Source organism: Gopherus evgoodei, chromosome 4 (genome assembly GCF_007399415.2).
Source record: "Gopherus evgoodei ecotype Sinaloan lineage chromosome 4, rGopEvg1_v1.p, whole genome shotgun sequence".
Taxonomy (NCBI): domain Eukaryota; kingdom Metazoa; phylum Chordata; order Testudines; family Testudinidae; genus Gopherus; species Gopherus evgoodei.
In genome coordinates this window covers 112,502,626-112,526,581 of record NC_044325.1, presented here as the reverse complement: position 1 = coordinate 112,526,581, position 23,956 = coordinate 112,502,626, and the positions used below count along the sequence as shown (strand labels likewise).

Here is a 23,956-nt window from a genome sequence, read left to right as displayed (position 1 = left end):
AAATTTAGGCTGGAAATTAGAAGATGTCGAGCAGACAGAGGAGCGATGATGTGGAGCAGCCTTCCAATGGTGTGTGTATGTGCGGGGGCGCGTAGAGCAAACAACCTAACAAGTGTTAAGATGGTGCTTGATACAATTATGATCAGGATTATATGATGGGGTTGCCTGCAATAGCAAAGGACGGGACTTAATGACCCGGGAGGTCCCTTCCAGTCCTATGTTCAAGTTTCTGTGGATTTTGACCAGTCCTCTTTCAGTTGTTTCTTTGTCAAACTAGAGATGAAAACTTGGCACAGTCTCTAAATCTTTTTTCACAAGCCAATCTCTTCCATTGGACTGTTTTTCCCACACATGGTCACATTAATTTTTCCAAGGTTAATCTTATTGGGTTATTTTCTGCCCATATTTCTAATCTATCTAGGTCTCCTGGTATTATTTCTCAGTTCTCCCTGGAGTTTGCAACTTCTCCAAAATTAATATAATTGTGAATTTCATTAATGTGCTGTTTACTCCCTCTTTGAGTAAGAAGTGGTGATAATTAACTACGGGTATGTCTACACTACAACTGCTAGAGCGGCACAGCTACGGCACTGCAAATGTGCAGCTGTAGTGCCATAGTGTAGATACTTTGTACATCAATGTTTTTTTTCCCCATTAATGTTGTTAATCCACCTCTCCAAGAGGGATTAGCTTCTGTTGACCAAGCAGCATTTACATCAGGAGATAGGTCGACCTAACTATGGCATTCAGGGCAACCTGAGCGATGTAGCTATGTCAATCTAATTTTTAAGTGTAGCCTGGGCCTAAGCCTGTACTAAGGAACCATGCTTAGATAGATCTTCCATCTGCTCAATACTTAAATCACTGCCCTGTTTAAGGTTTTGATCCAGTTTTAGTCCACATAATACTGCTCCTATGCAAGACAATTGGAATTAATTTTTCAATCTAGATTGAAACACTGTATCAAATACAATACAATCTGAATATATATCACAGCTACTGCATTTGCCTGGCTCGCTAATCAAACGCACACACAAGGACACTGGAGGTCTTGAACTCTGCTGCCTTGGAAAACACAGGCAGAGACAGCAGGTTGCAGCTGGTTTACATTTAATAGGACAAGACTTGAGTGATGATTTCCTGTGCAAGAAGCAAACAAGCCCATTTCACCACATTGCCGCAGGCTATGATGGCTGCATTCAAATGCCTTTAAGGCTAGACCTGAAGGGGGGCCATAGCAAATGTTTTGACTCTGAGGTATAGTAATTGACTCCCTCCCCTGGAGACAGGCTGGGATCTCAAATGCTTCTTGTTTTTTTTTTACCCTTGGTTCCACAACCTACACCAGCATTGCCAATCCTCACCATTTTACTGTGACTTTTGTGAGGGTCGGTGTTTTTCTTCAAGCCCCAGTTCCTAGAATCAGGAGAATCTCAACTTCCAGTTAAAATAAAAGTAGGTGTCTGGCCCCGGCAGTTCTGGAGCACATCGGGAAGACACCCTCACCCCCTCCTGGGTTCAGTGTAATCCCCAGCCTCAGAAACCAGGGAGCCAAGGCGATTTTTAGGGCAATCTGGTGAGGTTTGGGGGTAGGGCTGACTGCTGATTTGTGAAGGCTAGGGGCTGCCACCCACGAACATGGATTGAAAAGCCCTGCTGTCGCTGCGGGCCAGGCACCCCTGTGGATCCCACCTCGCCTGCGTCCCTGGGACTGGCTTGGGTCATGCCTCCTCCTTCCCCAGTCTTGCCCAGCCCAGCCCGAGCGAGGGGCGCCCCGGCGCGGAAGCCTCGAGTGCAGTGAGGCCTCCCGAGCTGCAGGGGGAGATAGCGCCTCCTCCGCCAGCCGTGAGCCGGCCAGGGAGACTCCCGTGTGTCGGGCGCCGCTCATCGCACCTACCCGTGCTTGGGCCCGGGGGACGCTGCGCGCGTGGCGGGGCCATGGCCAGCGGGAAGGTTCTGTGAGTAGCTGGCCCCGCCCCCTCCGTGATTCCGCCACGCGCGAAGGGGCGCGAGGCTGCTGCGCCAGGGCACCCGCTGCCCCCCCCTCCCCCCGCGCGCGAGCCTGGCGCGGCCTGAGAGCAGGGCCGGGGGCGGCGCAGGGAGGCCGCCGCCTCTCTGGGGGGTAACCGCGTCGCTAACACCGCCCCCGCGGGCCTCCCGCCCCCCCATTGGAGTCACTGCAGCTGCGGCACTTGTGCAGATGGTCCCCTAGTGTAGGCAGCGCTTTATCTGCCCCTCAGCGCAGTGAGAGCAACAGCGGCCCAGATCTCGCTTCAGGGGCACTTTGGGCCTGTTCTCCGCTCTTGCTTTCTCCCTGGATCTGTCAGTTTCTTTTCCTTATTGTTTCCTTTCCTCCCCTTGTTTCCCCCCTTCTTCCCACATGCTGGTGCTGTCCCACTAACATTTCCCCCTTTTCTGAGTCCCACCTTTTCCTGCTGTCATTCTAAACTGCTTACAACCTTCTGGCTCACAGGTTTGGTCCCTTCCCCTGTTGCAAAGACATCTCTCAGACGATGTTGCATACTCCTTTGGTTGGTAGTGAAGAGTTGAATCCTGACACTCATTTAAAGCAGTGTATCTGGGCTCCTTTGTTCCTTAGAAATAGCATGTGGTGCTGAGTGAGGGTAGCCGCCAAGCACATGGTTTATTCTTTATACATGCTGCCTGTTTTTTAAAACTCAAGTGCAAAAACGTGTATCTTGCAAAGGAATAAGCCAGTTTGAAATAACATAGTTCTGTGGCGGAGGCTTATGTTCTTTGCTGTGTATACAGTGTGTGATTTCACTCAGGGAGTAAAACAATTAAAACCAAGATTTTATAATAGCACTAGTGTTTTATAAGTAACTTTGATGTTTTTTCTTCCTGTAGCTACCCCCTGTACCAGCTGGGAAACCCCCAGCTGAGGATTTTTCGACCTAACTTCTTCATGACACTGGTGAGGCCTGGTGTGCCACAGCCAGATGACACTGTACAGTTTCGTATCTCCATGCAGTAAGTGCAACCAGAGAAACAGTAGATGAAAGGGTCATCTTTTTCTCAGTTTGAAAGCCTTCAGAGATAGCAGTCTAAATAATGAGAAGAACAATATTTCTGGAAACACAGTTAACTAGGCTTGAGGTCAGATTTTGTTGTTGTTAGTTACAGTAGACTTAGGTCGTAATTAGAATTTATTAAATCTCCCATGTTGTGAAACTTCACACCCGCTATTTAAGCAGATAAGCCCATTGCCTGGATGCAATGTGCAGTGAATGTTGCACAGGTGCAAGTATGCTCCTTGAACTAGAAATAGTGTCTATAATTTTGATACCATCTTTCATTGTGAAGCATCCAAAAGCCATTTGCCAACCAAAATGCATATTGTTTATTGGAATTGCTTCACCAAAATGCAGCCATTTCTGGGGTGAAACATAGCAACACTACATTGCAGTTTCAGACAGACTGTGTAGAATACTATATCTGTCTGGAACTCAAGGGGAATTTTAGGTAGGACCTTTAAGGAAATACTCCTGCACTTATTTAAGGGACATAAGATCTTTAATGATCACAAGTGTTCAGGAGCTGAGTTTTACATCTCACCGAAAATATGCCTCTTCCAACAACAGTGTCTCTTTATAACATGCTTGGTAATAGTTCTGTACTGATTTGGTGGCAAGAAGTGACACCTATTTAGTTATCGACACTCTTTCCTCCACCACATAGGTAATCTCAGAGTTCTCTCCTGCAAAGATTTAACTCGTTTTGACCTTGCTTAGCATATGTGATCTGATGGGATCACAGCCTAAGGTGGTATGGCTGCAGATCCTGAAGCTTTTAACACATAGTGGTTGTGTGTTCGTGCATGTGAATCCACTTGGCAGGTGATGGTTTTGTCTTCCAAGCCAAGCTAAGGTTCTATACCCTAATTTTTTTTATATTTTCAAATTAAGAATCCAACTGTGATGTCTTTTCACAACTGCTTCCTCTCACTCTAGAGGAAAAACACACACTTCAAAAGATTCACTGTATGCATCGCTACTTTTGGACCTCTGGTAGGCTGCTGCAGAACCTATCTTGGATGACTATCTATACTGATAAAGAGGATCCTAAAGAATCGGTTCCTTTGATTTCAAAACATAATCCCATTGGTTGAGACAAGGTCACTGGATCTTGTTCAGTGGATTGCTAGCCTACCAATAGCTTTTTGGTGCCAATAGCTATTGACCAGCAAGGAGGAGAGTACTGTTAAAATATGTTACATCCTTGTCTTCACAAAACTGATTGTCTGCCCATTGATACTTTAATATACCGACACACTCTATAGGAAGGGAACGTTGATTAGTGATCAGAACAAGAGTTGGGAGTCCAGTGTTAGGGGTTCAGGTCCCACCTTTACCACTGATTTATTGTGACCTTGTACAAGTCACTAAAGCTCTTTTTGCCTCAGTTTTGACAACTATGGATTTAAATCCTTGCCTTCCATACAGGGGTGTTATGAGGCTTAATATTTTAAAAACATTTGAAGTTTATATGAGGAAAGATGCTATAGAAGAGCACCTGTTAGGTATATAATGATTTTTGACAGTGAGTCCCACTTAAAAATAAGCAATGTTTTGGAGCAACAAGATTGTCCATTTTTATAGGTTCCCAGTGTAATCGTAGTGACAGGCTTTGAGAGCAATAACTGTAAAATACTGCCTGAGGAATAGAGAAGCTGAGTGCTACATATAGTAGGGTTTGGGCACTGTATCACAGTTGGGGTGAACTTTTATATCAGGGACTTTAATAGGCTGTGAAGGCCGTAGCTTCTTAAGCATGAGCTTTTCCTATCGCCTCTTCTGTCGGTTAAGAAGACACTCCATTTGTCCAAGGGAAGTGGCGTGGGCGAATGCATTGGTTGTTATGAGGCCCTTCTTAGAGACAGGGTGTTGCTGTGATTTCCCCCAGGGTGCAACCAGAACCACTGCGTCCCCTTCAGCCTAGGATGCTTCTTACACTGCTTTACTAGTGAAAAGCATCCTCTCCAGGCTCTTCTCACGCAGCCATTAATATGTAAAGGCACACTCAGCAAAGTTACATGAATGCTTTTTTAGCCACTCATGAACTATATACAGGGTGACACCTTTAAGTTCCCCAGCCGTGCACCCCAGAAATGTGTGTCTTGCACTGTCCAGCACACTACTGCACAGAGCAAGCACATTAATAATTCATCATTTTATCAAAGAAAATGATTATGCCTGAGCTTTTGTTAACCGGAGTGGAGATTCCCCAACCACTTCAACCAAACACACTGGTTTAGATAAAACGATAAAACAAAACAAGTTTATTAATTATAGAAAGATAGATTTTATGTGATTATAAGTGGTTACATGGGGTACTGTGTGTCACAGTTGCTCATCCATTTGTTTTCAGAGATTAGAGACTTCTACAAAGAAAACAAAAGAATTGTTCACTTAGGAGAGAGAGAGTGAACCCATCCACCTTCTTTGAATACAACTGGCATTTGAGTTTTTGACTATTAAGATTACACTGGATTCAATAGTTGTTATTGCTGCAGCCTGTTTTTGCTTATAGCACCATTGTGAACTGTTTGTCTTGTTTGTATATTTGTGGCAGTCAAATTATCTTGGCCAAATGGACTTGTTGATATATTTGCTCTAAAGTATTGATAAGTTTATACATATTTTTTTCTGTTTTGAATTCAATTTAAACATTTACGCTTTTCTTCCCTCCTCTCCAAAATATTTCCTTTTTGCACAGGATGACGAGAGTGGATGTTAAGAATTACCTTGAAAAAATATACAACGTGCCGGTGTCTGTTGTGAGGACCAGAATACAGTATGGTGAGTGCAGAGGCTAAGCTGCTTTTCGGGATGTTTAAAACATTTTTGTTTTCAACAAAGCTCCTCTTCAGCCTACTACTGTGTTTTTTAATCCCCAAGTGTTGATTTTCCAATACGATATTTTGAGAGGGTGGTGTGGTGAAATTTCTCTCTCCCCTGCCACCTCATAGATTCCATCACTGTGGTGGAGAGATCTTCCTCTCTAGGGCTGAAGATCAGCTGTGTCTCTATGGTCATCCAGTCCTGGGCTTTCCTAAACTCCTTTATCTGTGAACTTCAACTGTCCTATTCTGGGGAAAGTGGAATTTGGTCTTCATATTTGTTCAATTCAGGACATTTTTTTTGTCCCTGAGCCAGAGAGGACCCCCTTTCCCTGGGATGAGGTAAAATCAATATCTCTGTTTGCTCAGTCCTTACCTTCTCCCATTATATTTCATATCACATAACCTTCACACAGTTTAGCAAGATCTGTAGCCTCTGTTTGGTAGGGACCCAAGACTGAAACAGCAGGAGGGATTCTGTTGGCAGAATTCTGTTAGACTTCTAAGGATAGCCCAGGACTGGAATAGCAGGAACCTGCAGGTGAAAAGTGAGATGTGATTACAGCTATATAATGGGGAAAGCTTGCCCAGCACCTGCATACAGTGTTCATGCCCCTAGTTGGTACTGTTGGTTCCTCATTTGGCTGAGCATAAAATCTATCCCCTCTGAAGTTAGACACCTGCCAACCCCAACCTTCATTCTTATATAAAATTGGTTTAAACAAACTAACAACCTCCCTCCCCCATAGTTCTTAAAGTATTAAGAAATAGTTAAGGCTGAAAGTAGATAAGTTTATCTAACAACCAGACAATATAATTGTCATGGTTATGCCCTAGCCCCTACACCCAAAAATCCATCATAATCTGCTCTGATTAATGCCTGGATCTGACCTGGTGCCAAACAATCCTTGGATTAGGGTGCCCAAAGGTGCCATAAAGCCACCTTTGCATCTGATGCCCCCTCCCTGGAGCTTCTGTAATCATAGCTGGAATGCATTGGAACAGTGATGCAGAGTAAGGGGCAGGATTTTTAAATGTCATCAGCTTGATTTTCAAGCAGTAAGTAACTGAAATGTAACTTGTTCTGACCGACAGGTCAAATTGTGTTGGGTTGCTGGATGTTTTTCTTAGTCTGCATCTCACAACTAGAGAGGAGGAACTGTTTGGATGTGTGTGTGAAGGCCAGCAGTGGGGAGGACATTTTAAAAAAAGGGTAAAAAACAAGGTTATAGGAGAAATCTGAGGAGGAAGAGACAGGAGGGAAGTAAAAATTCCTAGAGAAAACATGAAGAAATGTTGCTGAAATTCCTTAAAATAGATATGTATTTGTGTGTGTATGGGGAGAAAAGTAAATTAAAGGGAAGGCAAGTGTAGTATTTTCAATTTTTTATTTTCTAAATAACTTTATACTGACGTTATGCACGTTTACTTCTAAACAGCTTCTAAAAATATTCATACCCAATTTGGCAACCTCTCCACTCCACCTTCCCATAAAGCCTAGCCTGGCTGGTGGAGATGGTAGTTGTGTGTATGTATGTTGAAAGGAAGATAAGACGAGCAGGGCTTGGGAAAGTGTCATTAGTTGGGGAGCTATAATGAAGCACAGCCCACTATATTTTAGAAAATTAAAAATTGCTAATTTTTTTGGATTTTGTAATTTCTTTAAAACCAGAAACAGTAAACTGCGCTTGTGCACTAGTGCTACACAGTGTATTGTTTAGCTGAGGAGCTCCAAGGAGCAGGGCCACTGATCTCGTAGCCACTTAATAAATGACTATTTTCTTCCTTGGGAGTACAGGTTTCCCAAAGCTGACCTAGTGGCTAGGACACTAGCGGAGATCTGGGTTCAATTTCCTGCTCCACCATAGGCTTCCTGTGTGGCCTTCAGCTAGTGTGCCTCAGTTCCCAGTCTGTAAAATTGGAATAATAGTACCTACCAAAGGATAAATATGTTTTAATCATTGTGAGGTGCCCAGATTCTATGGTAATAGTATAAATAGCTAAGATAGAATTTTTCCCCACCAAAGAATCAAAGCTCAAATTAAACCTTTCAGTTGGGGGAACATGTGACTCTGGGAAAGTAAAAATGAGTTTCTCTTCAATTGAATAGGTGCAAACAATAAAAGGAACCACAAGAACCAGAAAGTGAAGAAGCCAGATTACAAGGTTGCGTACGTACAGCTGGTGAGTAAACATGTATGTGTGTTTGATGTGAGAGTAGGGTCTGTTAATCAGCATAATTAGAAATAATGCTCAGTGAATTGTCCATTGTACTGAATATTTATGCAACTTAAGCCTTCCTTGTGTCATTCCCTGCCACACTTGAGACCTCATGGTGAGGTTGTCTGAATGAAAAGAGTTCAGTTCAGAAACATCCAAACAAATCATTAGTTTTTAAATCCCTTTTTGTTTGAGGCCTGAATCTAAGGTCCAATCAGGTAGCATTGAGTACCAGTCTGCCAGTGAGTTTCAAGCTGACCCTGTACTCTGCATGTTGAAAGGTTCACTGCTTATGTGGCTGATTGCTGAAATGTCTGCTAAGTTATAGAATAAAGGGAGATTAGTATTTTAATAAAACTCTATGGATGTTGGAATAGTTTAAGGTACCGCCCTTGGTGAGCTTTCAGTCATGTCTAACAAGTATGCTTTGTGGCTAAACTGGGTTCTAAAATGTTGGTCAGTCCCAGTGGAGATGGAGCCCAATATTTTGTATAACTGGTAGTTTTTTTTTGTTTTTGTTTTTTTTTTTAGCAACCCAAGCATATTATAGTTCAGATCTCTTCCTGGAATAACCTCTTTGATCAAAAACTTACACTCCCAAAAACTACCTTAAAAGAACATTATTAAAATTGCCAAATCAAGCACTGGAAACTTAGGAAGTGCCAGAATTACTATTGCCTGCACAACCTTAATCCTACTCCCTTGTGCATCCATCCTGTGCATTGAATGAAGCAAGTGTTCTGTGAGAAAAATAGTATATGATCATGTAATTACAGACTGGATCGTAATGCATATGCACAGAAAACTGAATTAAGGTTGCATAGTCAGCCGTAAATCTGGCATTTCCTACTGTTCTGATACTTGACTTTGCAACCTTAAGTGTTCTTTTAATGGGTTTTATATGTAATTTATTCCTTTTTTTTTTTAAAAAGACCAAGATAAAAATAAGTTCTGTTATGTACAACTGTATAACAGCCCTCCTGGAGGGTGTATAGAGTTGACCTCCCACTAGCTTACATGGAGGTAAAAACTCCAGGTCCTTGTCTCCACTAGGTTTTACAACATGCAATAGCTATTTGATGTAAAAACACACCTATTATTTTCAGTGAAGACATAGTCTGAGACAGAGGGGAGATTTACCCTGAGAGAGGGTAGGCAGCGTTACTATATTGTCTATGCTTCTCAGGGCTGCCACTGTGAGGAAGCTTCTCTAAACCACAGTCAGGACTTAAAAGGAGCCTTGCGGATGGAGAAGATTCAGGGGTGCATGGTATCCTTGCATTTCCTGGCCAGGCTCCGCATTCTGGCCAATGCAGTCACCCAATAAAGACTTGGCAGCCACTTTCCACTGCCACATTCTCTGCTTTCAGGAAGGATCAGCCAGACTGTAAGCAGGCACAGATCTTCAGAAGATGTCTACACTGTAATTAGAAACAAAATTCTCAAGTGTTGTGGAATAGATTACAGACTCAGAGCAGTATTTGTGCTTACCTCAGGCCAAGCATCTGTACCTGGAACAGTCACAGATATCACATCTGTGAGGGGCAAGTGTTTAACAATGCCATACTTTATCATTCCATGATATGAGACAGCTTTAATGCTTTGGGGCCGGGATGGTTTATTTGCTCTTCAGTGTGCTAGATGCTGTACAAAGGGAGCCTAGATGCATAGGTAGAGTTCCTAGACACTCCTACGGTAGTACAAGTAAAGTAATAACACGAGGCACAGCAAAGTAATGCACTGAACCTTGAGCCAGGATATCATGTGTGTCTTCTGCTTCCCCTCACCTCTACGTTTCCAGGCGCTTCCTACCCTCTCCTGTTTCTTTTGTGTGTGCTCTACCTCTTGCCCCCTGGTACTCTTTACTTTCATTTCTTCTCTATGTATTTTTCCTCTTTGTGGTTTTTTTTTTTTTTTAATGACTAATTCTGGTCTGTCTCTTGCTCTGCTCTCAGTTCTGCTTTAGTGTTGCTTTTACAGCAGTGAACTAGAGTTCATGCCCCCACTGTCAATTTTGAAACTTTTGGTTTGCCTTCATTAGGCCCCATGGTTAAAATAGAACTTTACTCGTAGTGTAGAAAAACCTCTGCTAAGCACTTCAAAACTACCCTTTTTTATTAGACTCATGCTGCATCTGTAACAACTCCAATTAAGGTCAAATTAGTCAGTGTTTTTTGCTTCCCTCTCATTTTTACCAGCTGTGTTTTCTCTAGTCCAGTTTCAAGTTAAAATGGTGTAAGAGTGTAAGAAAATTGAAGGGGTCAGGAGTGTTTTGTGTTGGCCTTCTTATCAACCACTAGGTGGAAGCATTACTCTTCCTAGTGTCAGGTTTCAGAGTAGCAGCCCTATCTGCAAAAAGAACAGGAGTACATGTGGCACCTTAGAGACTAACACATTTATTTGAGCATAAGCTTTCGTGGGCTACAGCCCACTTCATCGGATGCATAGACTGGAACATACAGCAAGAAGATGTTTATACATACAGAGAACCTGAAAAGGTGGAAGTAGCCATACCAACTGTAAGAGGCAAATCTATTGAGATGAGCTATCATCAGCAGGAGAAAAAAACTTTTGAAGTAATAGTCGAGATGACCCATAGAAGGTGTGAGGATACTTAACATGGGGAAATAGATTCAGTTAGTGTAATGGCCCAACCATTCCCAGTCTCTGTTCAAACCTAAGTTAATTGTATCTAATTTGCATATTAATTCAAGTTCAGCAATCTCTCTTTGGAGTCTGTTTTTGAAGGTTTTTTGTTGTAAAATTGCCACCTTCAAGTCTGTCACTGAGTGGTTAGAGAGATTGAAGTGTTCTCCCACTGGTTTTTGAATGTTATGATTCCTGATGTCAGATTTATGTCCATTTATTCTTTTGTGTAGAGACTGTCCGGTTTGGCCAATGTAAATGGCAGAGGGGCATTGCTGGCACATGATGGCATATATCACATTGGTAGATGTGCAGGTGAATGAGCCCCTGATGGCATGGCTGATGTGATTAGGTCCTATGATGGTGTCACTTGAGTAGATATGTGGACAGAGTTGGTATCGGGCTTTGTTGCAAGGATAGGTTCCTGGGTTAATGTTTATGGTGTGCGGTTGCTGGTGAGTATTTGCTTCAGGTTAGAGGACTGTCTGTAAGCGAGGACTGGTCTGCCTCCCAAGATCTGTGAGAGTGAGAAATCGTCTTTCAGGATAGGTTGTAGATCTTTGATGCGTTGGAGAGGTTTTAGTTGGGGGCTGAAGGTGACGACTACTGGCTTTCTGTTATTTTCTTTGTTGGGCCTGTCCTATAGTAGGTGACTTCTGGATATTCTTCTGGCTCTGTCAATCTGTTTTTTCACTTCAGCAGGTGGGTATTGTAATTTTAAGAATGCTTGATAGAGATCTTATAGGTGTTTGTCTCTGTCTGAGAGATTGGAGCGAATGCGGTTGTATCTTAGAACTTGACTGTAGACAGTGGATCGTGTGGTGTGTCCTGGGTGGAAGCTGGAAGCATGTAGGTAAGTATAGCGGTCAGTAGGTTTCCGATATAAGGTGATGTTTATGTGACCATCGCTTATTAGCACAGTAGTGTCTAGGAAACGGACCGCTTGTGTGGATTGAGGCTGAGGTTGATGGTGGGATGGAAATTGTTAAAATCATGGTGGAATTCTTCGAGGGCTTCTTTTCCATGGGTCCAGATGATGAAGATGTCATCAATGTAGCACAAGTAGAGTAGGGGCATTAGGGGACGAGAGCTAAGGAAGCATTCTAAGTCAGCCATAAAAATATTGGCATACTGTGGGGCCATGCGGGTTTCTATAGCAGTGCCACTGACTTGAAGGTATATATTGTCCCCAAATGTGAAATAATTGTGGATGAGGACAATGTCACAAAGTTCAGCCACCAGGTTTGCCGTGATATTATCGGGAATACTATTCCTGATGGCTTGTAATCCATCTTTGTGTGGAATGTTGATGAGGAGGGTTCTACATCCATATTGGCCAGGATTGTGTTTTCTGTAAGATCACCAGTGGATTGTAGTTTCCTCAGGAAGTCAGTGGTGTCTCGAAGATAGCTGGGAGTGCTGGTAGCGTAGGGCCTGAGGAGGGAGTCCACATAGCCAGACAATCCCGCTGTTAGGGTGCCAATGCTTGAGATGATTGGGCGTCCAGAATTTCCAGGTTTATGGATCTTTGGTAGCAAATAGAATACCTTTGATTGAGGTTCTAGGCATGTGTCTGTACAGATCTGTTCCTGTGCTTTTTCAGGGAGTTTCTTGAGCAGATGGTGTAGTTTCTTTTGGTAATCATCAGTGGGATCAGAGGATAATGGCCTGTAGAATGTGGCGTTTAAAAGCTGCCTAGCAGCCTCTTGTTCATATTCCAACTTATTCATGATGACGACAGCACCTCCTTTGTCAGCCTTTTTATTATGATGTCAGAGTTGTTCTTGAGGCTGTTGATGGTGTTGTGTTCAGCATGGCTAGTGTGACTTCCTTCGCTAGCAAGTCTCTGGTTACCTGGATGAAATCAGGTTCATTTTAAAGAGACTAGTCATGCTGCACTTCTTTGGAGAACATCAGTCTCTACAGCACTTGCACATACTAATGTACTGAAAGTGTTTTGAAGATGAACAGTACGTTATTAAGAATCATATACAACGTATCAGTTCAGTCGCTCTTAAATTCTATTTCTTGGGAATTTGAAATGGTTTTCTTTTTCCTCAGGCTCTAATAAGTTGCCAAATAAGTCGTCAGTCCAGTTGTTACTGTTCTCCCATTAAAAATGACCTTAAATCGTCAAAGCTGTGGTCAAAAATGTCTGGAGTCACTCTAGACCCTTGTTCCTTCTCTTTTCTTCCCACCGTCCAGAGGAGTGAGGAAGGCTTTATGTTACAGAGTCATAGTCCTTAGTATGGAATTCTGCCTTTTAAGCTGTTTTATTTTTCATAAAAGCCAAGTTATTTATCTTTGCAAAGAAGCTACTGCAAATGTGGTTTAGCTTTTTTCTCTGCTTTCATAAAAAATTAACTGGCAAATGCTAGCTCTGATGAAGGTATGGATGCCATAAAAAGTCAGTGAAAGACTTTATGGCCATGTCGATGCTGGGGAAACCAGTGCTATCACTAGTTCTACCAAGCAAGTGGAGCAGAAATGTAGACAAGGCTCTGGAATCCAGATCTGTTTTTACCTCCATTTTACTTAAACCTGCTTAGAGAAAGTCTAATGAAAATGGTAATAAAAAGAAGAGCAATCTTGTCTACATTGGGCTAGCACCTGTTCACCTGTACAAGGGATGGCACCAGTGGGAATTTTTTTGTAAATATTCCTACATATGTTTTGGCTACAGTGCCTTATAAGCATGTATTTAGCAGTCCACATGTCACTTTAAAAATGCTCCCATCCAAAGATGACAGCAGTTTGTAGAGTTCTCTCTGTATTTGAGGAATTTTGGAGAAAGTAAGATTCCCCATATGCTGCTATCTTACAGAAAGGATTTTAAAGTTACGTGTCCTATTCTCCCTGGCTCTACTCTTTATTTTAATACCAGATATTATTATAAGATACAAGGAGAGTCATGCAAATATATTAGGTTATAAAACTGAGCTGCCTTTGCTGCTGGCCCATGTCCCACACTGTAGGAATCCAGCATATTTTAGATGATATTATAAACATCACTCTATCCTAATTCTGAAGGACAGTAGTAAGCGTCTTAATTATCCAAATAATCAAAAGAGCTTTCAGCTGTTTGCAAACTCAACATTTGTTACATCATTCCTATAGAACAGTTTCTGTGCTGTCCTTTCATTCCTAAATTTGTGAAATAAATGGAAGGTCAAAGCACATATAACTAGCTTGTGCTGGACAAGCCTATTAGCTGGATATTTCTGGCATGATGCTCGGCTGTGAAAAGGTTAACAATGTGAACACTTAACTTTAAAGGCCTAATTATGATCACTTAACAGCCCATTAAGCTGAATGGAGACAATTTGTACCTCTTGGTGTGATATTTCTCTCTGAAGACAACCTTTATTTCCACCCTGAAACTGATCTTCCTAACCAGAAGAGCTAGAAATGTAAACTAAAAATAGACTTAGCACTTATTATAGCATTTTCATCTTCAAAGCTTTTAACAGCATTTCATGAATTAATCCTTACAATAGCTATTATGTAAATGAATTTTATACTAGGGTAAACTGAAACAGAAGGAACAATGAGGAGTCCTTGTGGCACCTTAGAGACTAACAAATTTGTTTGGGCATAAGCTTTTGTGGGCTAGAAACCACTTCATCAGATGCATGGAGTGGAAAATACAGGAGCAAGTATAAATAGATGAAAGCATGGGGATTGCTTTACCAAGTGTGACATCAGTCTAATGAGGTAAATCAATTAACAGCAGGATATGAAGGGAGGAAAAATACCTTTTGAAGTGGTAAGAGAGTGGCCCATTACAGACAGTTGACAAGAAGGTGTGAGTAACAGGAGGGAGAAATTCGTATTGGGGAAATTAGGTTTAGGTTTTGTAATGACCCAATCACTCCCAGTCTTTATTCAGGCCTAATCTGATGGTATCCAGTTTGCAAATTAATTCCAGTTCTCCAGTGTGAAGCTGCAGTCTGTTTTTGAAGTTTTTTTTGGTTGTTGAAGAAGGATTAGATTTGGGGAGTTAATTGCTTCCTTTTTTTAATGTAAACAATGGACCATGCACCTCTCTTGCATATACATTTATAATTTGTAGAAAACAATAACGTCTGTGAGAAGACCCTGAATCCTTGCAATACATAGCTTTTTAGCACAAAGTTTTACTATCCCAACAACAATAAAATATATTTTTTAAAGCCCCCTTCATTCAGTGATCTCAAAGCATTTTTTAGACATAAAATCTCACCGCATCATTGTGAGTTGTGCCTTATCTTCAATATACAAAAGGAGCAATTTGGGGCCCAGTGTGGTTAAATAGCTTACAGAAGGTCACACAGCAAACCATTGTGAGCACTAGGAACAGAACGCCAGAAACATGCCTTCCAGTTGCATGTTATAACAGTCAACATTCCATCGCATGGAAAGTTAGAAGTGAAGTTGTGGCCCTATTGAAGTCAATGGTCATTTTGCTTTTGACTTTAGGTAGGCCAGGATTTTTCTTATGAATCTTTTTATCATATGTGTGCCAATTGTTTACTGCATTACTTTAAAAATGGTAAACTTGTATATTTTATTTACAAACAATACACCTAATGCCTTAGGTATACTGAATTTAAATATGTCTGAATGTACACTCTGCCCTTTACATAAACGGATGCCTCCTGATATATTTTAAGTTTTGAAAAAGCCCAGAAATATGCTTTTGAAAACTAGCTACAATAGCTATTTTTCATGCAGCTTGCATCACTCCAGAGTCTTACAGTGCAGTATTACAGCATAGTATTGTTACTTAAGATTTATAAACCTTCAGTTCCAGAGTGTAATGTTTTGGCTGTTTGAAATTGTGCGTGGCTGCCAGCCAATCAGAATTTCTTTACAAAACAAGAGCTGGAAAGAGCCAACTTGTCTACCCTGATTTTTATTTATTCAGAAGCTCCAGATACAGATAGACTTAATCTGCTCAGTATTTTACTTTCACCAGCCTTGAAATGGGAACTCTGAGCACTTTGATAAATGGATGAAAGGTTTGTCTGGTTCCACTGTAGCCTCTGTGCATAACTCTGTATTCTCTTTTTGCAGTGCTTAGTGAATCACAATGGATGTCACTAGTACACTGCAGGGACTATTTCCCTTCATTCTCCAGTAATGAAAGCATATCGATATTGGAAACATATCAAAATGGCTGTGCTGCATCAGGAGATCACTCCTTTCCATGTTGTTACCAGTAAAACTTGTGCTTGGGTCTTGCTTACCTGTTGGCTTGAATTGTTTTCAAATCAATTCAGCTGAAATGGTTTTATCCCCAGTGTGAATGAGGCTTTAGGGCTGACCTAGTCTGTGTCAGGGGATTTCGCTACAACATGATTGTCCTTTGTTTTCATTAAAGCATATTAATATTGTGCAGTATAGACAGGACCTTAGGCACATGCCTGAAGTCTGCTAAAGTCTCGAACAGCCTTGGGCTGTAAGAGTGCTCACAGCTGGTCCAGTCTGTGCATTTTCTAAGGAAATGGTGTAGCTGCTTTCGTGGTACTTACAGCAAAGGAGCTTCAATACTCCATGGTTTGAACACTGTTTAGGAGTACTGATGAGGCCCAATTCTGTACCATTAAATGGAGCTGTGCTTTAATTGTCGTAGGACACTGTGCTGTACCCAGTACCCTGGTTGTTTTGTAGTGTAGATACACTTCCTGGGGTTCCTAAGAGGCTATGCTACAGAAACAACCTGGGAATCGCATTGCACTAGTTGAACTTGTTGTAGGTTCAAGCATGGATAAGCTCAACTGGGGCAAGTTGCAACTTCCTTGTCTACACTTGGGGTTTAGACCATCTCTCACCTGTAAATTGCCATGCAATGTATAAGGCTAAATAAAAAACAATATAAGGACAAATGTGTCAAGTGACATGGTTACTGTTCTTCTCAGATCCAGTTGCATCACATTTTCAGTTCTAAAATGAAGTGTAGATGGGAACACAACAGTGTTCTGGAAGCAGAGTTGAGCCTTGTTCTGATGCCAGCCTGGGTATGAAATGTGATTAAGCTCCCATCTGGAGCTGTGTTGTATCTGGATCTCCGATGTGTTTGTGTTTGTAGTGTAGATGGGTATTTACCCATTTTTTTAGAAATGCACTCTAATTTGCAAAACCAATTTAAGTTTATAGAGTGGCAATAAATGCATATAAAAACCTTGAGAAACAGTCCCAGTGTTATTTTTATAACATCTCTCTCTCTGCCATATTATTGTGTGTGTGTTTAATTATGCAGCGTTTCATATTGAAATGAATGGACAGGGCTTGCATTGTTGATTTAAAGAGGTTGTGATTGGTACAAACAATACTCAGAAATAGAGATAATGTCAATGGGATAAAACGTTGTCACAGAATAATGGTTTCCTGCTGTTAGATAAAAGCTAGAGGCCAAGTGATGTTTATTTTCCACCCAAGCGGGAAACATTGATCCTGTGACGGTGATATACTACAACAGCTTGTCTGTTAGGCGGAATGATTGATGTAGGTTTAATCATTTTATCTTATGAAATTTGTTGGTACATTACAGTTTTTTTCCACTGTCCTGTTGTTTTACATTCTATTCTTTGTTTCAACTGGGGAGAGACCCCTTCCAACCACTATCCTGTATGACCCACCCTGTAGTGACTTGCTGAGACTGAACTGTAGCACTTCTCGCTGTGAAGCTAGGCATATTAAATATAACATTTGTATTATAAATTAACCAGCCATATACACAGACCATTAGCTAAGTGCTAAACAAAATAAATGGTCTTTACATGGTTCATTGAAGTTGGGACTCTGGCAGAACTGCTCACTGCCAGTTTCCTTGATCTTATCTTAGAAGCTAATAAAAACACCTCTCAGTTGATGCGCTGTGGTATAATATGAGATGGATCTCAGATAGTCATCTCCTGAGCATTCATGCCTTAAAGATAGTTGCCAACACCTGGATTTGCACATGGAAGTGAATAGGAGACCAGTGCAGAGTATGAGTTCTTGGTATGTATAGAGCCCTGTCCTGCTTGGGAGATGGAAAGTAGCATTCTCCACCAGCTGAAGCTTCCAGGTGGTCTTCAGATATAGCTGTACATCACAGCTACTTCAGACAAACACTGGAATGTGTATCTGACCATTTGTTCTCTCTCTCTAGGGTCAGGGACAAACCTTTCAGTTCCCAAACCTATTTCCAGAAAAAGAAGAAACCCCAGAACCTGGCTCTGTCGAAGACATCCAGAAGCAATTTATGGAGAACGAGAGACAGAGGCAGACAGCTGATCCCAGGCGAGGAGGAGTCACTGACTGGTTTGGACTTTGATGGAACAAGGCAGCTGCCTTTCTTTATGCCTCTCTGATGGATTTTAATCAGCGAACCTGCGTCTTTCTCTCCCTATGACATAGGGTTTATTTTCAAGCAGCCTATCTGTGCATAACTACAACAAAACGGCACAAAAGAGAAATAAAAATAAAAAGACAGCATTTCAGATCTTTCTTATAAAGGCTCCAGACCTCTTAAATACAGACTCACAGGCAGTTCTCTTTGGCTGGGCGAGTATATCACCCACCCCCTCCCACTTAGAGCCCTGCAACTTGACCTGAATCAGTAGCACTTATCTACAAGTGTCAGGTTTGAAACAGGTCAGAAAACAACCCAACCTTCTTGGGGTCAGGTCAGGCTGTCTCTAACCTTTTCCTGCCTGTGAGGTTGGCATGGTGGCAGCTGCACGCCCCACTCCTGGTGGCCGTTGCCATCTTGCTGCACTCTCTGTGTGCTGCAGAGCGAGTGTGCGGACAAGGAACAGTGCCTCCCTCTCTGCCATAGTGCAGTGGTGGATGGCAGGAGTAGGGCATGTAGCCACTATTGTGCCAACCCCATGATTCAGGTTTGGGGTGAAAGATTCAGGTTTGGGTTGGAAAATGACTAAACCCTCTCAGGCTCTGGTTGGGTGGGCTTGGGTCCAGTTCAGGTATAGATTGGGCTTAAATTTAAGGGCCTAAGCAGACCTCTGCTCCCATTCGGCTTACCCACTGCCTCCTGCAGGTCATTTGAGCACCAGGATCAGGAATGTCATTGTCCAACGTTAATTGTAGTGTGCATTGAATAGATTGTATAAAGGATGAGCTGGGTGGATGCTGTACTGATAGGGGTGATATAAGATGGATTGGCTGCTCTAGCTAACCAATGGATTGGTTACATGGGCTTCAGAGTACCAGTTTCCATCCTTGCAGGGCCGCCCAGAGGATTCCGGGGGCCTGGGGCCATCGGCGGCAGGCGGCTCTGGTGGACCTCCCGCAGGCGTGCCTGCGGAGGGTCCGCTGGTCCCTCGGCTCCAGTGGAGCATCCGCAGGCACGCCTGCGGGAGGTCCACAGGAGCCGCGGGACCAGCGGACCCTCCGCAGCCATGCCTGCGGGAGGTCCACCGGAGCTGTGGGACCAGCAAGCGGCAGGGGGCCCCACGCGCGGTGAAATGTCTAGAGCCGGCCCTGTTCGGCGGCGGGGGGCCCTTCTGTTCTGGGACCCGCTGCTGAAGTGCCCTGAAGACCCGCGGTGGGGGCCCCCCGCCAGCTAATTACCGCCGAAGCGTGACCCACCGCCGAAGTGCAGCCCGCTCTTCGGCAGTAGTTCAGCGGCGGGGGGCTCCCGCCGCGGGTCTTCAGGGCACTTCGGCGGCGGGTCCCTGAACGGAAGGGCCCCCCGCCGCCGAATTACCGCTGAAGACCGGGTTGTACTTCGGCGGCAGGTCCCGCTTCGGCGGTAATGCGATGGCGGAGGGTTCTTCCGCCCCGGAGTGGAAGGACTCCCCCGCCAGCGAAGACCGGGAGTGGAAGAAGCTCCGGGGCGTGGCCCCGCAAGAGTTTTCTGGGTCCCCCGAGCGAGTGAAGGACCCCGCTCCAGGGGCCACGAAAAACTCTCGTGGGGGCCCTTGCAGAGCCTGGGGCAAATTTCCCCTCTTGCCCCCCCCTCTGGGCGGCCCTGCATCCTTGCCAAGTGGACTAATGCTTTGCACACAGGATACTGTGCTGTAGTGACTTTTTCTGCTTGAGGATGTAGCTGTGATCTAATTTCACTACTCCATTAATGTTTAATACATTCTGGTGGTATGGGGCTTTTAATGTTGAAGGAGGAGGCTATACAGGATGGATACACATCCATATACACATTTATATAGCCCACAGAGACTTGCAGGAACTAGTGTATATGATTCTCCCTGAATGCTGATACATGACATAAGTAGTTGATTCTTAGGACAAGTGCACAATGGAAACTTCTGCTGGCATAACAATGTCAGATAGGAGGAGGTTTTTTTTTTTTTTTTTAATGATAGCTATTCTGACATGAGCCCTACGTAGGGAAAATGTGGTTATACTGACATAAAATGCTTTTGCCAGCATAGTTTATTTTCACTCACAGATCTGGTGTAAACTATGCCAGCAAAAGCACTTTCTTGCTGCTATAGCTGCATCTATGATAAGAAGGTCTGCCAGCAGTTATACCAGCAAAGTGTTTCTATTGTAGGGTCACTGTCTTCAGATTCTTTTATTGTCTTGTGTTCCTGCCTTTTCTCTTTGCTCTGGTAAGGACATAACCTTTCCTTCTCTCCTCTTTGCCAGGTAATGTGCTCTGCTTGTATGTCAAAAGGGGGGCTGCTTTTCAGCAGACAGAGTAACTGTACTACTGTGCCTTTGGAAAGGGATCTGTGCCTCCCTCAGTGGTCTGATTTCTCTCGGTTGGCCGCTAGACATAGAAATCTCCTCCTCTCCAGCATGTGAGGGGTCAAACTTTCAGCTCAAGTTTTCCCTGCTGTTGAGTTCTGCCACTTGAAGCCCTTGGCTGTGCAGTGAATGAACTCTCCCCTTCAAACCCTTATCCCTCTACCCAGGCACTCACTCTCCTTTAACTGGCTCTGTCCAGACTTGCAGACTGGACAGCTAGCAAGATGTTTACAAGGAGAAAGCTGTACCCCAGAGAAGTCATCCAAATAGGATTTTATGCACTCCGTCCTGCTCATTAGCTGCCTCTCCCTCTGCATGACAGTCTGATTCCTGTGGTTTGTTCCTTACAACATGAGTGAATACCCCACCCCCTCCTTGTACAACTTCCAAGAAAGGGATTTAGAGTGCATCATGATCTGCCAGCCAATGCTTAAACAGAGAGATACTCTTGGGGTAAGGGAAACAAGAAGGGAGGTTTTACTATCACGGAACTGCTAACAGAGCTACAGTAGTAGACATGGAAAAATACGAGCTCCATCTGAATTAGTTTTTATGCCCAGCATATGCGACAAACCTAACAGTGCCAAAGATCTCTAGTGACACCTGAAACTTTGTGTAAGTCAGGAGATGGCCTACAATTTTAGAATAGAGTGGCAGAATTTCCAGTTGGTTTAAAGTAGTTATGCTCAGACTAGCATAACCCTAGTCTTAGACTATAAGCTGCTTGTGGGAGGGACTGTCTTTTACTGTGTGTTTGCACAGCTCCCAGCACAATGTGGACCTGATCCTGGTGGGGGTATCCAGTTGCTACTGCAGCATGAATGCGAAATAATGCATGTGGAGTCCAGCTGATGTACTGAGCTAGGTATCTGCCTCCTCCTCGTACCATGGGCTTGGGAGAGCTGGAGCAGAACCAACCCCATGCTGCCAGCTGGCTTTGGGGAAGCCAGCTGGTGTTCTTCACTGCCTCCTTCCTCGTCACTGGTCAGCCAGCCTTAATCAAAGAGCCGAGCAGCTCTCCACTGTGAAGAGTATAGTATTGCCCTGTGAGGTAGGTATGACTCAGCTTTGGTTAAATGGGGTGGTTCTTTGTCTAGAAGAGCTAGACGTAATAGCAACAGGTACCTGGCTTAGCCATGAGACTCTAACCCTTGAGCCTTTCTGCCCTGCTCACTTCCAGGTTCTTGGAGTAGCTCACGGCTGAATAGGCCCCCAGTGCAAGTTAGAGTAGACTGAGGATGGCTTGCCTGAGGTTTAATCACTTGCACCAGCAGTGACAGCCCAGGATGAAGATATACCTCTACCCCGATATAATGCAAATTCGGATATAACGCGGTAAAGCAGCGCTCTGGAGGGGCAGGGCTGTGTGCTCCAGCGGATCAAAGCAAGTTCGATATAACACGGTAAGATTTTTTTGGCTTCCGAGGACAGTGTTATATTGGGGTAGAGGTGTAGTATGCTGCAGTCCAGAGCACACCCTATGCAGGGGGTTTTGCTATGGTGGCCCCTTGCCACCCAGAGGTTCCCTATGTAAGAGGACTCCCCAGATGGCCATTTAAGCCAGCTTTTTGCCCCTTTTGCACTGCAGGGTTGGCACAAATGGGAAGGAATAGGGGCCAGGATCTGGTGCTACAAGTCTGTATAAAACTGACTCTTGCATATTGTAGCAGATATCCAGCGGCTAAACCCCACAAAGGAGAATTTTCCAATCTAAGTGAAGATAAAGTTAATAAAATACTGAGTGAAAATCTCACAAAAACAAATAGAACGGGGAGTACTTATGGCACCTTAGAGACTAAAAATTTATTTGGGCATGAGCTTTCGTGGGCTAAAACCCACTTCATCAGATGCATGGAATGGAATATGAATATATGAAGAGAACATGAAAACATGTTTTTTTCTATTATAACAAATGTTATTCTTGCCCCAGTTTCCATGGAACTGGCATCAGAGAGGTGGCAGATACTTTCAGCTTTCATGCTGGCAAACAGTTTATAGAAAATGACTATCAATACATTTAACATTTATCTAGGGCTTTACAAATCCTATCGCCGCCTCTGTACAGTCCAATATCACCGCTGTTATTTTACAGATTAGAAATTAGATTCAGAGGCTTTCACAAATGCCTGGGGTGCACAGCAAGTTGGTGGCAGAACTGGGAATAGAACTCAGAACTATCTGACTCTTGGTCCCATGTTGAGGTCACAAAACCATGCTTGTCTCAGTGCTCCCCAATGCCAAGTGGTCAGCAGTGGTTTCTGGGAGGTCAGATACTGCCCTGTTGCTGGGAGGTTGACAGCTGTCCCTGATAGGCTACAAGGGCAGCAGCTGTACCTGAGAGGGCCAGTATTGACTGTAGATGTTAATAATTTCTCCATGGAGCGAACTGATTACTTGATAGAAGAGGTGTCTGGAAAAGGCAACATCATAACATTCTGGTATGACGCACAGAGCCATACTTGGCACAGAGAGCTCTGCAGCTGCCGGCCTCCCTGTCATGTAGGGGAGATGCAGAATGGTTCCTTTCACCTCTTGTCATGTACAGACCCCAGAATGGCGTAACATGTTGGAATGCAGAGTGAATGTGCGAGGGAGGAGTGTGTGTCAATTCCGTTGAGTAAGGGATTCTGTTGAGTTGCTGAGAGAGATCAGCTTCTTGTGAAAATACAAATGCAAACAATAGCTCACCCTCCTGTTGCCATTTTATTTTAACCTGAATTACAAACAACCACAACCTGTAAAATAACTTCCTTAGTGATACAGCTTTAACATAGCTTTGTACTATTACCCTCCTGCTTGCTCAAAGGCTTGTGTGAAAAGCTAATGATTGGCTGGCCCTTGGGTGAGACAGGATTACCCGGTTCTCACTTGAAATGAAAAAGCGCAGCCTAGAGTAACCATTTTGGCACACTTAGAACAGAGAGAGAATTGAAATATCCCATGCAGTTCAGCCTTTGGTTCACATTCCATTATCCTGTGCTGCCTTTTTAATTTATCAAGCCATATAGTAAGGGAGATGCATTGAAGGAAAAGGCTAAGCAAAGTAATAGTGTAAGAATATTACTTTGCATTGCTGTGATCAGTCCCATCAAAGCATTTTACAGTGAATTAAGCTTTGAAAAGCCCCCCATGGTGTAGGCAAGTAGTATCCCTACTTTACAGCTGAGGAAGCCAAGTCATTGAGGGAATGACTATCCTGTGGCTGGAAGCATGCCTCTCTTACTGGGTAGACATGTGCTAGCTGTGCTCAAGCTAGCGCACTAAAAATAGCAGCATGGAGGTTGTGGCACAGGTGGCAGCTTGGGCTAGCTACCGAAGCTAGGACCCCGGCTTGTTCTTGGGTGGGTAGCCTGTGTTGCCACCCGGGCCACAATGTCCACACTGCTATTTTTAGCACACTAGCTCGAACAGAGCTAGTGCATGCCTGTCTGCCGGGGCTGGGAAGCTTGCTTTCAGCTGCAATATAGACATACCCAGAGAGGTTTAGTGACTTGCTTACGCAATAGGTGGCATAACTGGGCACAGAACTTGGAG

The 23,956-nt window shown here is 43.5% G+C and overlaps 1 protein-coding gene across 4 annotated transcripts; it reads left to right on the top strand.

The window, feature by feature from the left end:
• Positions 1–1,854: 1,854 nt before the first annotated feature.
• On the top strand, positions 1,855–18,199 carry MRPL23 (mitochondrial ribosomal protein L23). Of its 4 annotated transcripts, none has more exons than XM_030560625.1 (5): positions 1,855–1,958; positions 2,869–2,991; positions 5,737–5,819; positions 7,971–8,044; positions 17,862–18,199. In XM_030560625.1, the coding sequence occupies exons 1-5, from the start codon at positions 1,939–1,941 to the stop codon at positions 18,024–18,026; spliced, it is 465 nt and encodes a 154-aa protein (XP_030416485.1). In that variant the 5' UTR covers positions 1,855–1,938; the 3' UTR covers positions 18,027–18,199. The 4 variants fall into 4 exon arrangements, with proteins under 4 accessions (XP_030416485.1, XP_030416488.1, XP_030416487.1 ...); XM_030560628.1 differs by lacking the exon at positions 1,855–1,958 and adding an exon at positions 2,104–2,122; XM_030560627.1 differs by lacking the exon at positions 1,855–1,958 and adding an exon at positions 2,149–2,213.
• The last annotated feature ends 5,757 nt before the right edge of the window (positions 18,200–23,956 follow it).